General features: G+C 33.9%; 1 protein-coding gene across 1 annotated transcript; it reads right to left on the reverse strand.

Annotated features, from left to right (window-relative positions):
- Positions 1 to 3,702: 3,702 nt before the first annotated feature.
- Positions 3,703 to 4,213, reverse strand: LOC133806184 (uncharacterized mitochondrial protein AtMg00810-like). Its single transcript, XM_062244307.1, has 2 exons — positions 3,836 to 4,213; positions 3,703 to 3,741 (listed from the first exon to the last, which is right to left on the reverse strand). The coding sequence occupies exons 1-2, from the start codon at positions 4,211 to 4,213 to the stop codon at positions 3,703 to 3,705; spliced, it is 417 nt and encodes a 138-aa protein (XP_062100291.1).
- Positions 4,214 to 17,774: the final 13,561 nt, after the last annotated feature.

Consider the following 17,774-nt stretch of genomic DNA (forward strand, 5'->3'; position numbering starts at 1 on the left):
ACTTAAACTTTGTAACTTTTGTAAATGGCTTTTAAACTGTCATTTTTGGGATCCCATGTACATAAACAATGTTTAGTAATGAGAACATAACTTTTGAGGCCAAAACTCTTTTAACCCTAGTACCTTTACTGTTTCAAAACACGTTTTTACTTTTACGTCTTGATTAGCAAGTCTGGCACTTTATAAACACACAGTGTAGCGGTCTTGGCTATCCAGGGCGTTACATCTATTATGGAGGTATACTACTTTTTACCATTTCTTGATGTTATATAACTTCATTTCTTTGTCCTCTGTTTTGTTGTAATGTATTCTTTTGTATATTGATGTAGTGGTAGTTTAGCTACCTTTTTCTTTTTTCTTAGTTTTTTGTTTTGATGCGATACTTGTGATGGTTTTCACCACTCACTGTCTTGTAATATTCATTTATTAACACAAGTTGTTTTGTTTTTTTTTTGTTTTATTAAAAAAAAGGTTTTTCCTAGCTTCTTTAAAAACAAAGATTCAATTTTGCTGCTTCTTTCAAATTGGCATCTCCTCGTATTTTTATACAAAATATAATAGCATATCTGCCTTTTGAGACAGGTATTTTCTGCCCCCAAAAATGTGCAGGTATTTTCTGCCCCCAAAAATGTGCAGGTATTTTCTTTGGGTTTGTTATTGTGGTACTTGTATTCTGCCTTTACCTTGACCATCTTTATCTGCTTTAATGTTATTCTGAACGTCTGCAAATAAATATTTGGTTTTCTTGATGATCTTTATTCTAATTCCATTTGTTTATGCTACCAGGATTTTTAGGATGATCTTTATTCTAATTCCATTTGTTTTGGCAATAGTTCATTTTTGACACTCCACTGTATTCCCCTCTGTTTTTTTCAGTTTATTCATGTTCTCTGTACTCTTTTAAGAATTTTTCTGTTATCTGACGCATGAAAGGGGCTATTGGTGGTAGGTGACATTACTAAAGCTGCAGAAGCTGCACTAAAGTTGGAGCGTGAAAGATTAAAAAAGTTGGAAGACTTGGATGAGGGAAACAAGGCATTAGGATTGAATGTAAATAAGGTTTGCTCTCTATAAACTAGTATTTTTGTTTGGGATTTTCTTGCAGCATTCTTATAGAGTTTAATTGTTTAAGTATATTAAGCTTTAGTTTATCTTGACAGGAGGTTCTACTGGTGTGAAAAAGTTATTGAGGGAATCATCTGGCTAGTACAGCGACTTCAGTATTCTTTCCTCTTTAAATTCTCAGGTAAATCATGTAACTTACTGTTTGTTTAGTAGGATATATGTTTTTATATATATATCTATAATATTTTAGGTGAAAATTTATGATCTTTAAGAAAGTGTTAGATGGCACTGGATGCATTAGATCAATCCATATGTGTTGTTTTAGGTTCGGATCACTTCCAGGACTTGTCAACCAAACCCAAAGGGATATCATAGAATGTAATGTTTGCTTTTATTAGCCTTTTCATTCTTCCTTTTTATACACATTACTGTATTGAAGTCATAGGTTGTCTATGATTTTTAATGCTTACGTTTGACACTTCTATCAGATAATAGTACATATTCTTTGATTGCTTGATTGATGCTTTTGAAAGTATAATACAGATATATTTAATAAGAGCTAATAATTTCATTAATGCAACATGGATGACTATAGCTGCCACTTTAATAAGTTCTAATCTTCCAGTTTTATCAGATACTATATTGTGCAGTGACATAATATATCAAGTGACCGATTACACACATGCATAGGCACACACTGACACCTATACTTGGATTGACTGATAAAATCTTAAAATTTCATTACTTCTAACATAGAAACCTAGAATTACAACTTTCATGCATTTTTAATTAATACAAGGCAATTTGGTAATGTTTTTTTTTATAAAAGCCCTAGAATTACCACTTTAAGTAATTGCTGGTGTGATTCCATTATTACACTCGAATATTACAGGTGTGTAGATGTGACTGGAGCTTACAGTGCTCTAAAGACGGAGCTTAACATAAGCTTGACAGCAATAGGCTTTTTGTGGACTACAACTGGCTGTATTGCAAAGAGGATTACACATGGACCTGTGGAAGAAAGGGAAACAGGTATATGACAAGTGCACAACAAATGGACTCACAACAAAGACAAGTGCATAAAGGATGATGAATTGAAGGATGGAGCAAGTTTCATGCATGGTTTATTTTGTGTATCTTGTAATTTTTTGTTTTTCATTATTGAAGTAAAAAATGTGCAAGATTATAAAACTTTATTATGTTATGCTTTCAAACTTAAGTTAGAACTAAGATCTCATGAAATAGACACATTCAGAGTTTGAATTAGTTATTGTTTAATGTAATAGTTATGGTTTATCAATCTATTAAGAATTATATTTTATGATTAATTTTGATTTTTTTTATTATCAAAATACAATAATGAAAATCTTTTAATTAAAAAAAAAACTTATAAGTACCATTATCACAATAAAAAACCTTAATATGTTATGATTTAGAAACATATTATAAGCGTAAAAAATCGTTATGGTTTATATAATATAACAAACTAAAAATGTTATCAAAATAATCAAATGTAACAGTTGAAAAGTGTTATGAAAAAAGTACAAGATTAAACTTCAAATTTATAACAAAAAACTCTATCTAAATGTTATTATTTCAATATTATAGCACCTAAAAATGTGTTATTGAATAGTTTAAGATAACACCGGACATAACATTCAAAAACTGTTATAGAAAAGACTGGACTTTTAATAACAGGGGCTATGTTAGCATTTTCAGAAGTGTTATCAATAGTCCCGGTTAGCAATTTTTAAGTGTTATGAATACTGTTTTTTCTTGTAGTGCATGTATTGTAATTTTATCATTTTTCAGGGACATTGCCCTATGTGGCAATTTTTAGCATTTTTCTCAAAGAGTAACCAAATTAGATGCTTTCACACTACACTGAAGGCAGCCTTTATAAGTGGTAGAGTATCTTCTACATAATTTTTGTTACATAGTTCCAACTTACTCAAAGATAGCAATTACCAACAGCGTAGGCAGCTCTATTCTAAAATGGAGCCTAAAAATACTTTTCAAGGATCAAATGCTCATACACTATAAACACAGATTGATTTGGAAGAATATTAATTGGAGGGACTATTTATTTTGATTTTTTTTTATAAAAATGTGCATGTTATATATTAACTATAAACTCTAACCTGAAGTAAAAATATATTTTGCATAATGATTGAGAGTTTTTCTTTGGACAAGAACAAGAAGAAATCACACAACATTTTCTAGTACATGGATATGGCACAACACAAACAAAAAGTAATTAGTACACACCCCCAAGGATTTCCTGAGGGAATCAAACCTGACTGTATCAAGGGATTTTGTAAAAATATCTGCAATTCGTTTGTCAACCTCAATATATTCTAAGACCAAAGTTTTATTTTCAACAAGTTCCTGATAAAATGATGACGAATGTCAATGTGTTTAGTGCGAGAGTTTTGAACAAGTTTTTTGAGATATTAATGGCACTAGTATTATCACAAAAAATAGTCAAGGTGTCAAGATCAAACCCATAATTTGTCATCATTTGTTTCATCCATAATAATTGAGTACAACAGCTTCCTGCAACTATGTACTCAGCCTCAGTAGTTGACAAGGAGATTGAATTTTATTTCTTGCTGTGCCAGGAAACCAGATTGTTTCCTAGATAGAAACATCTACCACTTGTACTTTTTCTGTCATCTGCATTACTTGCCCAATCAGCATCACTGAAACAAACAAGGTTAGAGTTTGTTTCCTTTGAGTACCAAATTCCATACTCCTGAGTTCCATTTACATAGTGAATGATTCTCTTTACAACTGTCACATGAGATTCCATAGGATTCCCTTGATACCGAGCACATACCCCAACATTGTAGCTAATGTCAGGACGACTAGCCGGTGTTGGATCTACCTTTACACCATTTTCATCCTTGGTCAGTTTGACCCTGGTTTCCATTGGTGTTTTGGCATGTTTAGCAGACTCCATCCCAACTTTCTTGATCAAATTTTTGGCATACTTACTTTGAGAGATGAAGGTTCCATCTTTTGTCTGTTTGACTTGCAATCCTAGGAAGTAATTTAACTCTCCTACCATGCTCATTTCAAATTCATCTTTCATTTGCATGACAAAATCCTGCACTTGACTGTTAGAAGTGGAACCAAACAATATCATCGACATAAATTTGAGCAATAATAATGTCAAAATCAACATTTTTAATGAACAAAGTTTTATCAACTCCACCTCTCCGATAACCATTTAAAACAAGAAATTGAGTTAACCTTTCATACCAGCTCTAGGAGGTTGTTTTAAACCATAAAGAGCCTTTTTGAGTTGAAAAACATGATCTGGAAAATGTGGATCTTCAAAACCCTTTGGTTGTTCAACAAATGGCTCTTCATTTAATATACTGTTCAAAAATGCATATTTGACATCCATTTGATATAGTTGAAAACCAACAATGTGAGCCATAGCTAGTAATAGCCTAATAGACTCAAGTTTAGCAAGAGGAGCAAAATTTTCATCAAAGTCTACCCCTTCTACTTGCGTGTAACCTTGTGCCACCAACCTAGGCTTATTTCTAATTATTGGACCAAATTCATCAAATTTATTTTTAAAAATCCATTTAGTGCAAATAACGTTGGCATAATTAGGCCTAGGGACAAGAGTCCAGATATCATTTCTAGAAAATTGTTCCAACTCTTATTGCATTGATTTAATCCAGGATTCATCACACAAAGCCCCTTTCACATTTTTAGGCTCAAAAGATGAAGTAAAACACACAAATTGAAAAAGATTCACATACCTTCTTCTGGTGACCATACTGTCCTCAATGTTACCAAGAATGAGGTCAGTAGGGTGATTCTTTTTAACTCTAGTAGAAGGTTCTCTCTTAATTGAATCAGTGATAATTTATGGACCCTCCTTCACTGTTTGTTCAGGGGTTGTTGCAACAAGTTCAGGTTCTGTTGCTACTATTGCTGAAACTGTGGTCACAGAATCACTTCCAGGTACATCAAATTATTTTCGTTGAGTGTTTTCATCGATTAACCTATCAATTTCTTCTTCACTAGAATATTTAGAAAAATCTTTCAAATCATCAATAACAATATTTGAAGATTCCATCACAACTTGAGTTCTCATGTTAAAAACACGATAAGCTCTACTATTAATGGAGTAGCCAAGAAAAACACCCACATCACTTTTGGCATCAAATTTTCCAATATTTTCTAGATCCCTAAGGATGTAACACACACAACCAAACACATGAAAGTAACTTACATTAGGCTTTTTACCTTTCCAAATTTCATATGGGGTTTTGCTAGTTCCTGATCGTAAGAAAACACGGTTGATTATGTAACAAGAAGTGTTAATTGCCTCAGCCCATAGTCTTTTTGAAAGTTTTTTGCTATCCAACACTACCCTAGCCATTTTTTGAAGGGTTCAATTTTTCCTTTCAACAACTCCATTTTGTTCAGGAGTTTTAGGCGCTGAGAACTCATGAGAAATACCTAGTGATTTATAAAATTCATCATAAACAGTATTCTCAAATTCTTTGCCATTATCACTTCTGATTCTTACAATCTTACCTATATTGCAATCCTTTTCAACTCTTAATTTCATGCAAATAGTTTTAAAGGCATCAAAAGTATCTGATTTTTCTCTCAAGAAATCAACCTAAGTAAAGTGAGAAAAATCATCAACACATACAAAAATGTACCTTTTTCCATTAATACTTTCAACTTGAATTGGACCCATAAGGTCCATATGCAAAAGTTCAAGAACTTTTGAAGTATTAATTCCTGTGACACTTTTGTGAGAATTTTTCAATTTTTTCCCCAACTGGCATGGTTCACATTTACCTGCAGATTCTTTACCCAATTTAGGTAACCCACGAACTAATCCTGCATTTGCAATCTTTTTCAAATTTTTTAAATTTATATGTCCCAATTTTCGTGCCGTAAATCTGTTGTATTACCTATGGCTGAATGACATGTGAGTGTTGGTGAGAGTGTATAACAATTATCAATGGATCTATATCCTTTCAAAACGCTCATACAATTTTCATCAACAACATTGCAATCATCACGAGAAAAATTTACTATGAAGCCTTGGTCACAGATTTGACTTATGCTAATCAGATTAGTCTTAAGTCCCTCTACAAGAAAAACATTTCTTAATTTCGGTAACCCATCAAGATTTAGAGTACATTTTCCAACAATATTTCCTGTCATACCATCACCAAAAGTTACAACACAACATTTCAAAGATTTGAAATTAGTGAGTATACTTATATCACCTTTCATGTGTCTGGAGCATCCACTATCAAAATACCAGGAATTAGATGCACCCGTTTTATGACAAGTAAATGCAGCATGGCAATTTAATTTTTTCTATATCCAAACCTTTTTGGATGGTTTTTTCACAATATTTTTTGTTTTACTATAACAATTGAGATAATTATTTTTTAAAAAATTCATCATAGTAAAACATTTAGGTCGGATGTGCCCTTTTACTCCACAAAAATGACAAATGGGAATAAAATGCCCACTTTTATTGTTTCTGAGAAACTTGGTCTGTGTAACAACTGTTGAAACAGATTGTACTTTTGTAGCATCAGCTAACGGAGATGTTCCTACAGAAATGTTAGTGGTTCAGCCAGAAATAATTCCAGATTCTACAAAAATGGTTTTGCCTCTTGATTTGGACCCATCAGATCCCAATCCAGAAAAATTAACTAGTTTTTGACCTACAACAATTACATCATCCAAAATCCTAGAATCTGGATTAAGCATTTTATACCTTTAGCCATGTGATTAATTTCATTTGATAATCGCTTAATTTCACAATATTTCACAATCTTTAGCAATAACTTCATTCTCAAGGTTCTTTATAGTATTTTCAAGTTCATCATTCCTTTTTTATCAATATTTGTTATTGCTAAGCGATTATCATAACATACTTTTAACCACTAATCGTGCATGTCTTTGTATGATTCTTTCAAAGAATCCTCATACAGATCAAATTCATTGGATTCACATTCAGAATTTTCTTCTTGAACTATGTTGTTCAAACAAACAAACCTTTTTTTATCCTGCGAATTTAAAGTTAGTTAAAAAACAACAGAAGTTAAGGCAAGGTTTGTGTTATCTTCTTCATCACTACTTTCAGAGTCCTGATCACTCCAAGTAGCTGTCATTACCTTTTTATTCTTCTTTAGTGTGTTGACACATTCAGATTGAATATGAGCAAATCCTTCACATTCCCTGCATTGCACACCTCTTCTATTGCTATTATCAAAATTTTTAGAGAAGTGGTTACCTTTGGAAGATTTGAATGTAGGTTTCTTGTTCCCAAATTTTTTAATGTACTTTTGAAATTTTTTTGTCAACAGGGCCATCTCATCTTCACCATCATTTTCATCTGAGTCTTTCTCCTTTGATGATTTGAGAGCAACTAATTGTTCTTTGAGAGCATTCGGTTTTTCCTTTTGACGAATTTGTTGATTTATTTCAAAAGTTCGTAGTGAACCCATCAACTCCTCCACTTTCATTGTGTCAAGATTTTTTGCCTCCTCAATAGTCGAATGATTAGTTTGAAACCTGTCAGGAAGAACTCTAACAATTCTTTGAACTAACACACTATTTTCCAATTTTTCACTCAAGGCAAAATATTCATTAGCAATATTAGATAATCATTCATAGAATTCAGTGAAAGACTCAGTTTCAGTCATTCTAAGATTTTCAAATCTTGTAGTTAAAATTACAAGCCTACAGCGCTTGACATCAGCAGTTCCTTCAAATTGGGTTTGAAGAATTTTCCAAGCCTCTTTGGCGGACTCACATGAAGAAATTAATTTTATATATTCTTCACCAACACCATTAAAGATAGCATGCAAGGCTTTGTTATTATAACTAGACAATTTATCTTCAGCATCATTCCAGTTGATTTCAGATTTTACCTTTGTGAGATCATCAGATTCAGCAGGTGGTGTCCAACAAGTTAAGATTGATCTCCATGCCTTTCCATCCAATGATTTGATGAAAGCTTTCATTCTAACATTCCAATAAGGATAGTTAGAGTCATTCAACAAGGGAGGATGTTATTGAACCACCTTCTGCAAAGAAAGACATTTCACAAGGCACAAAAACAAACGGAAAAAAAATACAAGATCACACTAATAGTTTAGTGACTCGCTCTGATACCAATTGAAATTCCGTATCTTAATATTACCAAGTGATTTAAAATAAACAACTTAATTAAATGCAGAAAACTGAGTAAGTTCTTTAGACAGAATTCAGTTTTGTTAACACTACTTATGCAACTGTTTAAACTGAAACAGAAAAACAGGTAAAAATTCAACACACGAGAATTTTTATGTGGTTCAGAAATCTTTTCAGATAACCTACATCCATGGGACCACGCCCAGAGAATAAACAAATTAGTAAAGAAATAATGTGTACAAAAGCATTGACTTAACCAATGTAAGACTCCCTCTTAAACTATTGCTGCAATCCTGTTGTACTTTTCTCTATGAATCTGGTTTTGATGAAATGCTGATTCTCTTGAAATCCCTTCAAAGAATAGCGAGTGCTCACTTCCTCCCAAAGTGAGACTCATATGGAATCCTCTCCCGAAGATCCTTATGAACACACTCACAATAGACACTACCTGTTTACAAGGACTAGATAGATATCCACAAGTACACTCAACACTCTCAAAAAAATTAAGGTGAACAAACTTAATCTCTACAAATAAAAACACTCTTCAAAATAACATAATGTTTACAAATTTCCAAATGGAAGAGATGAAATTTCCAAAGGCCTTAGCAAGGTATTTATAGCAAAAAAAATCATCCAAGGCCATCATTTTCTGAGATCTTTGTAATCAATTTGCAAATTTCCTTTGATTTAGGAAATCAGCCAGCCAGATGAATTCTGTGTCAACAGAAAAGGAAACTGATGAGTCAGTAACGCCATCAAATTTATTTGGTAGAATGAACATGGTCATTTCTTTTGACCATGTTCATTTTTTAAACCTTCTTTATTCCAGAATGAACATAATCCCTGAAAATATTCTCACAAGATAAAACACAATATTTTACCAATAAAGATTGATTGTGATAAATAAGGTAAAAATTGTATTCACACTAAAAGAGATTTTCACTTAAAAAACCAGCAGAATTATGAGATGATTATTTAAAGATATGTTGCTATTTTTTTAGGAATTTTAAAATATTTTGTCTAAAAATAAAGTTATCCAATCAGGATTTTACAAGGGATCTTTAATTATTTGCTGCTAGTAAAGTCCACTATCATTAAGAATGCAATGGTTTAGATCCAGATCATTGAACATAATGACATTAAGGTAGAGATACCTTATGTAATTGAGTTACACAGGACTGGACCAAACATGAGTTGAACTCTTTTATAATATACTATGGGAAATTTCATGTATTGTGGATCATAATATACTTTAATTAATATATATATATATGTCAGTATAATCAACAATCCCCAAACTATGTCATTTTGTAAATTTTAGACACAATTTCCCATCCCATTAACAACCCCTCTCTCTCTCTATAACTATCTCTCAAACTCTCTCAACCCCTCTCTCATTCTCTACCACGATGGCACCCCCAACCACCACCCCATGGTGGCAGCGCACCATCTTCTCAATCTACCACCGTTATTAACGTTGTCCTCTCCATTGACGTTGATACCTTCCATCACATTAAAGCACCCTTTTAAATATCCATTTCTTCATTTTTTTTTATGCTTTGATGATTCAAAATACAATCCAAAACTTACACCTAAGAAACAATTGTCTTAAGAAACTCAATTATAGATTTCAAACACTTTTGACAAGATTTTTGGGTTTTATTTGAATTTTTCTCAAATTAATAATTTTGAAAAATTGAAGAAAAATGATGTCTAATGATGGTGATGCGATGGTGTCACTACTACAAAAATAGGCTTTCCTGACAGTTTTTAACTGTCACTATTGAGTAACAACGACATTCGACTAATTGTCGTATTTGCCTATACCGGTGTAGGGGTCACAACGCCGACAGTTAAAAACTGTCGTTGTTGCTGGCAACGCCGACAGTTATAAGCTGACATTGTTTCTGGCAATGTCGACAATTATTAGCTGTCGTCATTGATGGCAACGCCGACAGTTAATAACTGTCATGGTTGGCTCTCTATGGCGACATTTTTTAACTGTCGTTGAAAATCATACCAGAAATAAATAAAAAAACTGCTTCAAAAGTCTCCACACCAATCAGAAATCCTTAAGCTTCAATAGCATAATAGATATGCAGAAAAAATATATTACAACAAAGGTAATCCTTAACCTCAGCCACTTATATTAAAAACAAAATTGCGTGTAAAGATAGAACACTTAATCATATATCATGAGTAAAAAGTAATGAATGTATCCCCTAAAATAAAAGGGTGTACAAGTATGGAAAAAAAATAGTACAACTTCACAAAAGATCTCAAAAATACAAGTTCTTGTGGAAATTTGGCATCATGAACTTAGTGTGCAACATCACTCGCCATCTAGTGCAGCCAAGTGTTGTGTTTTCTTTAAATCATCTGCATGTACAAGGAGTTATAAATTGTAGATATTGCAAGCAAAATTAAATTTAAGAATGAAAAGTTGAAAATCCAAAAATTGAAACTACATGTTGTTTGGGTAGATTTACAAAGATAGAATATAAAATGAGTTAAAAAGCCAATGATAATAATAGGAACTAACTTGGGTCACGAACAAATGGGATAACCATGTTGTAATAAGAGCTTCACTAGCCATGAAGCTACAGTCACACACACTACCTTTTCTTCCATGCTCATTCTCTACATAATCACATAATCAAATCATTCTCAGACTGAATATATATACCTTTGATCAAAGTAAAAGTAACATTCATTCTGTATATCAACATTAAAAGTCTTAAATGACTCAAAAGCTTGTATAGACCACGAGTGTGCTTTTCACATATATATGTCTGGTCAATTAAACAAAATTGTCATATACATACACATAAAAGTTTGGTTTTACAACATATATATTATGCTGGTTCATGGAGACTTTAAAGTTTGGCTCACTTTTAAGTGCTTGACAACTACATCTCTCACAATTAATATTAGTGTTCAATTATCTTATATAAATATTTCAATGCTACAAAAAAAAAAAAAAGCATATATGTAACGCCCTAGGTAACCAAGGTCGTTACACTGTGTGTTTAAAATCGTGCAAGACTTGCTAATCAAGTCATTTAAATAAAAATGTGAATCTAAAGTCATGAACAGGTTAGGATTAAAATATTTTGGTTATAAACAGATCATTTTCATTAAAATGAATGTTTAGTACATGGGAACCCAAAACAGGGTTTAGAGGACATATTTACAAAATTTCCAAAAGGTATAAATAAACAGGGCCACTCTAATGGAAAAATACACATTTCAGGTTTTCGTCCCTGTACAATCCATCGACCGTGGTGGCTGAGAAGCTGACAATGTATACCTCGCCCCTAGAGCTCTCCAACCCATGGTTGAACCATCTTACCCTTGCCTTTACCTGCACCACGTAGCACCCGTGAGCCAAGGCCCAACAAGAAAACCATAACATCATAGCATGTTCAATATCAATAACCAAATAATTCATAAAGCATAACCAGGTATTCAGCACTCCATAGCATTCACTTAACCGATGATAACAATTGACAAATCAATAATCTATTATCCAGGTATTCAGCATATCATATTCATCAAATTAACAACAATAGACATATCATACAATAGCTAGGGTTGGCCCCCGTAGGTCACAACCTCTGTTTAACCCACTGTCTTCGGCTCATTTAGGTCGAGCCCAGTGTTCAACCCACTGACTCTGGCTCGCTTAGGCCAAGCTCAGTGATTATTTAATTAACCTTAGCTACCAGTGGCCGAGCCGCGTCCTTGTGCGCCAATATTAATTCCAGCACTCTTAGGTCGTTTATCTCATGTCCACATGGCATAATACCATCATACGACATTGCATACAAGTATAAGAAACTCTTAGTTCCAACATAATCATATAACCGGGTGCAGTTTTCTTACCTTTAATTCTAAGTGCTTTAGTTACTATGAACGGTCCTTGAGCAAGATCCTGCTCCGAGCCTTGGCGTACACCTAGTCACAATCCATTAATGATGCTTCAATGAGTTTGAATTCCAAAGGACAATCCTGGGACCAAACTCACGCTCTCAGGACCCTAAGTTCCACCAAACGAGGTGGTGAACCCGTCCCCTGAGCCCCCAAGCAAAAACCCTAAGAAAAAATCCAAAAACCAATTCCAGGAGGCTGAGGAGCGCTACAGCTCTACAAGGTGGGTGCTACATCGCTATTGAAAGAAACCCCCAGAAAACACAGCCTAGCGCTATAGCACTCCTAACCTAGCGCTACAGCGCTAGTACCAGAAATGCAAATTTCTGGGTTTTCTTTCTTCGAACCTCCCTGAGCCAAAACTCAAAAAACTCACTCCAATCATCATCCAAACTCAAAATTGATCCCATAAACTACTATAGCTCACCAAATACAACCTAATAACATCAAAACTTTGCTAACAATCTCACAAAAATGCAGAAATCAAAACTGAGCTTTGAAGCTCAAGAACCCTAACTAAAAATTGGAAAACTTCTCAGAATTTCACCCAACAAAATTCCTTAATTCAACTCCAAACTTGCTATGAATTAAGAATTAGCCACATACTATAATCATCAACCTTCTAAAAAATTAAACCAGAGTCAATACCCTAAATCAGTAGGAATCTGTAGAGTCCCTGAACTTTACTTAGCTAGTTAGATAGTAGTAGTAGTTATAGTATGATAGTTACTGTGGGTTTTGGTTCAAGCCGGGACTTAGTTGAACACTTATAGCAACACTTATAGGTATAACCTATAGTTTAAGAATATTAATTATAACATAAGGTTTGATTAATATAGCTGTTTATAAAGATGTCATTATTATACTATAAGGTTTAGATAGAATTAATAAGATCATGACACTTGTTGTGTGCATGTTTATTTAAGGATTTAATTATAGTTTAAATAAAAGAAAGTTCTAGAAACTCTAGATTCTTCCAAGACCATTAAGAGCATGACACTTGTCACAATCTTGTTTATTTGAGGATTTGAGCATTTTAAGTGGATAATTCAAAAATAGAAGTTTCCAGAAGCTCTAAACCCTTCCAGAACTTGCTGGAATCACATATTACTCAGTCAAACCTGATTAATCAATTCAAATTATGCTGAAAAAGTGAAATTACATGTTTAACATATTTACGTATGCCGATATATCGCACATAGGGCCGATATCTTGCCTACGGAAAATACGAAAAACAAGTCGACTTTGCACGAACGATTGAACCAGCCTCAGGAATACTGGGTGAGGCAATATATCGCCTATAGGGGGAGATATATCGGCCCCCCCTATCTATTTTTGAAAGTTCGGTTTTTCAATTTTAAAAATAGCCTTAACCTCTTGACTAGCCTCTAAACGTTTTTGACCGAGTCTTAAGCACCTGTTGAACGAATATTCAAATATTTTTCAATTAATATTCATTATTTTATTCAAGCTAAAAGAAGGTATTTCCACACCTTGAACTCTATGAATAGGACCTAGTACCCAGCCATTTTCTCATTCTTCAAGCTGTGTTCAAAGCCTTCAAGCTGCTAGGGTTACTACAGAGTGATAAACACTTGGGTTGGGATAAAAGCTTTATCATCTTAAGCTTTATAAATACTTGGGAAGTGAGATATAGGGTGTGTTTTTAATATCGATATGTAGATCAGTTCTAGTACATTCAAAGGTATTCTTATTCTTAAGTTCATTTCTGTATCGTTCTTTAGTTTCCTTTAGTTTTCTTTACTCAAATCCTAACTCATTGTTTTCGATTCTTGATTAGGTATTTAAGTTCTTTTAACTTAAGGTTTCTTTTCGGTAAGTTTCTTCTTGGTGGATTAGTTCTCTTCTTTTCATCTCTTATCTTTAGAAATACTGACCATCTTTATTGTTGGTTTTAGGTGTGTTCCAAATCCCGTCCTTGTTCTCAAATATCCTGGTGTTGGTAAGGAAAATATGATATATTTTGTATGCTTTTATGTGTTTATGCTATGCTATATGTATTATAAATTTTTAGTTTTTAAGTATATGATTTGTTTAGATAACAAGCATATAATTTGTTTAAATAACAAACATATAACTTGTTTAGATAACAAGTCTCAATAATATATTCCTTGGGCATATGATTGTTTAGATAACGAGCCCCATAAATTTATATGACTTGTTTAGATAACTAAGCCCCATAAATTTATGGGCATATGATTTTCTAGCTAGCAAGCCCCAAAAGTATGATGGTCATTATAATACATGTTTTTGATAGTCATATGTTTTGTAGTCTTATGTTTATGTTTATGTTATATGTGCTAGTAGATTTTCCTTGATGGGCATTAGGATCACTCCTTTATTTTTTATGTATGCAAGAAAATAGTTATGGCGACAGAAGGATTCTTGGTAGCTTGGTTTGTGTATTAAGGATGAATAGATTCGATGGACTGCGTGACGATTCGAGGATGACGCTATTTTTAGTCTCTTTAAATTATGTTTTTATGTATTTTCTGCATTTAGCTTTGTAAAAAATTTCCTTTAGTTTAAAGTTATGTTTTATTTTAAAACAATGTGATCCCATGTAGCTCATTTATGTATTTCAATATTTACTTTGGAGTTTTAATAAAGTTATGAATATTTGTTATGTATGTTTTCTAAAAAATAGTGGCTATGTCTAGTAGTTTTAATGGTCCAAGGTCTTAGAATTAGTTGGGTCATTACAGAATCACCATTCAATCCAATCATAGAAATGACACTATAATACCCAAGTTAAAATCCAAATCAGCAGCAAAACTCTACCCAACAATCAAAATCCTCTAACAAGAACAGGGAGAAGAACTTACCCCAAATTGAAGTCCAATTTCCTAGCCAAATCCTTGCACCACTTCAGCTTAGTTCCCTGAAGTCTCCTCTATTTTTTTCCCAGCTCAAACTCCCAACCAAGAACCAGCCTTAACCTTGACTTCTCCAAGCTTCCACTTCCTTCTTCAGCTCAAGACTTTAATCGCCCGAAGAGAGAAAAGAGCAAACCGAATGATGGAGAGAAGAACCTTTGTTTTTACTTTAGCTTTTATCCTTCTACAACCATCTATTTGGTTCATGTATATCTTAAGGTCAAATGACCAAAATGCCCCCAAGCCTAATCTATTTCCTTAACAGCCACTAAGGGTAAAAGTGTCATTTCATTCCCAATTCCCACTAATTCCTCAAATGTTCATATTAACTATCAATTAATCCCGTTATCCACTTAATTACCAATTATTTACCCAATGTCTAATAATCCCCGATATATTTTCCTAATTCTTGAAAATACCCTAGGCTCCCCCGCGCCGGGTATAAATCCCCGTGGGGACTATTTCGCCAATCCGCTCACTAGGACCGTCTCGAGCTACATGCTGCAGATATATCCACATAATAATGTGGTCTGAACAATTTATCATATATAATTACATTTTATGCCCTCAATGGGCCAAAATTACGATTATGCCCTTATAAACTAAACAGGGCACACATGCATATTAATTCTCATAAACATGCATCTTACGTATCCATATATTCATATAATCATGCATGCCACATAATGCATTTATTCATTTAATCACATAAATACCAATTATGCCTCCCGGCACCCTAATCAAGGCCCTTAAGCCTTATTACTAATTTTGGGTTGTTACAACTATCCCCTCCTTATAACAATTTCATCCTCGAAATTTATTCAAACACATCAGGTAATAAATCTCACACCTCTGGCCATAACTCTAGAGTCCAATTCCTTACTTTTAATCTCGCAATAACACTCTTATTAGATCCTATCTTACAACTGTAATCTCATTAACCTTTCCTTGGCCAATAAGTCAATTGAAACCCCAGGGTCTGCTTATCTTATCCACGGTCACTTCCCGTCTGATCACTGGCACCACTAACACTCATAAACCACCACCCATTGATTCTCGTAATTCTCATGCCTTAATGATTCTCCTTCCAGATAGGCAGATACTCCTGCCTTAATGATTCTCATAACTTCATTGGTTTTCCCCCGAACAAATACTAAACCATAATACTCGTTGTCTTTCATTTCCTTACTTAGAACCAGTACTTCATGCTTCCTATCTTACTATATCTTATGCTGTGTCACCCCAGCCGCAAGCCAGCATTCATCACTATGACTATTCATCAAAGGACTATACTTTTCTTAATATCCCAGACAATTACACATTCAATGCGTAATTCTTTAAAATAACCATTAATTTTTTTTTTTTTCAGATTGCCATTCTATCTGTAGACAACCAATAATTCTAGGTTCCAACCTTATTCCCTTTGTTCTCTATTTTCCTATCCAAAACTTGGAAAATTTAAGGTTTTCAACCCAACACTATTACTTATCACGTTGTGTCACCCATTCACCCGAACCAAAGTATGTTAACTCAATCTGCTGAGTTACAACCTTTCATGTCCAATTGTCTTACTTGTAGTCGAACGCGGTCCACTCCAGTGATCCACTCCTATACCATATTACCTTTCAATATAAGAATATCATATCTTACTATCCATTTAAACTTCTTGATTACAATACACTTAAGGAGGTAGTACAATGTTCCTTTAGGATCTCCCCCTAAACATCGGGTTCCATCGGATTACTCATCCGATCTTCATTTCTTAATTCACATTATGATGGTAGGATTCTTAACCATTCTCACAAGATCCTCTTCCTGAATTTCATTGCCCATCGAGACATATACCTATCCACAACCCATTACCGGTGCCATATCAATCCCAATTGTTACCTTATCTGACATTTCTGTAATGCATGGCATCCTATCCAACTGACACAGACCATTCTATGTAAGAGATCAACTTCCCAATAAATAAAAAAAAATTATCTTGTATAGTCAAGGATTTCTAGTACGAATTACCCAGTAAGTCTCACTGGATCCTAGTCTTAGGGTTATTCCTCTACAAATGACCAAGTGCTCAAATCTTTTACGCTTATGCCTTCACTGTCAACTAGGTGTTCCATGTATACTGACCATGATCCCATTCTTTTACCTACCACAAGGCTCCAACCATCGTCTCTTCAGCCTATATCTGGGCTCGTCTTAGACTTGATGCACTGCTTACAGTTTCTTGTTTTTAAACAAAGCCAAGGTCCTTCACATTACTCTTCTATAACCATCCATTACATGCGGATTCCTATACCACAGGGTGCCAATCAACCCTTATTCTGTCTTTTGAAAATCCGATACAAAGTTTTCCATTCAGTCCAACATATATATTTCTGATTCATCCCCAACAAGCACTAATATCTCAAGCCCCTCGTACAATAGCCTTGAGATATAAACTTTACATCTGAACCTTTCCTGAGAGATACGCAACACTGACCTCTTCTCGCCCATTATATAATAAAAAAAAAAGTGAACTATCAAGTCAACTGGTCACCTCCGAGGAGCTAGCCTCGTGCTTCGAATGTAACAAGACATTCTAGTCTCCCATTCTCTAATTCTGGGCAACCCCTAATCCAACCTAACATGTTGAACCATTTCATGTAGATCACGTGTCCTTACCTAACGCCTCCCTAGATG

Source organism: Humulus lupulus, chromosome X, assembly GCF_963169125.1.
Source record: "Humulus lupulus chromosome X, drHumLupu1.1, whole genome shotgun sequence".
In the NCBI taxonomy this organism is placed as follows: Eukaryota; Viridiplantae; Streptophyta; class Magnoliopsida; order Rosales; family Cannabaceae; genus Humulus; species Humulus lupulus.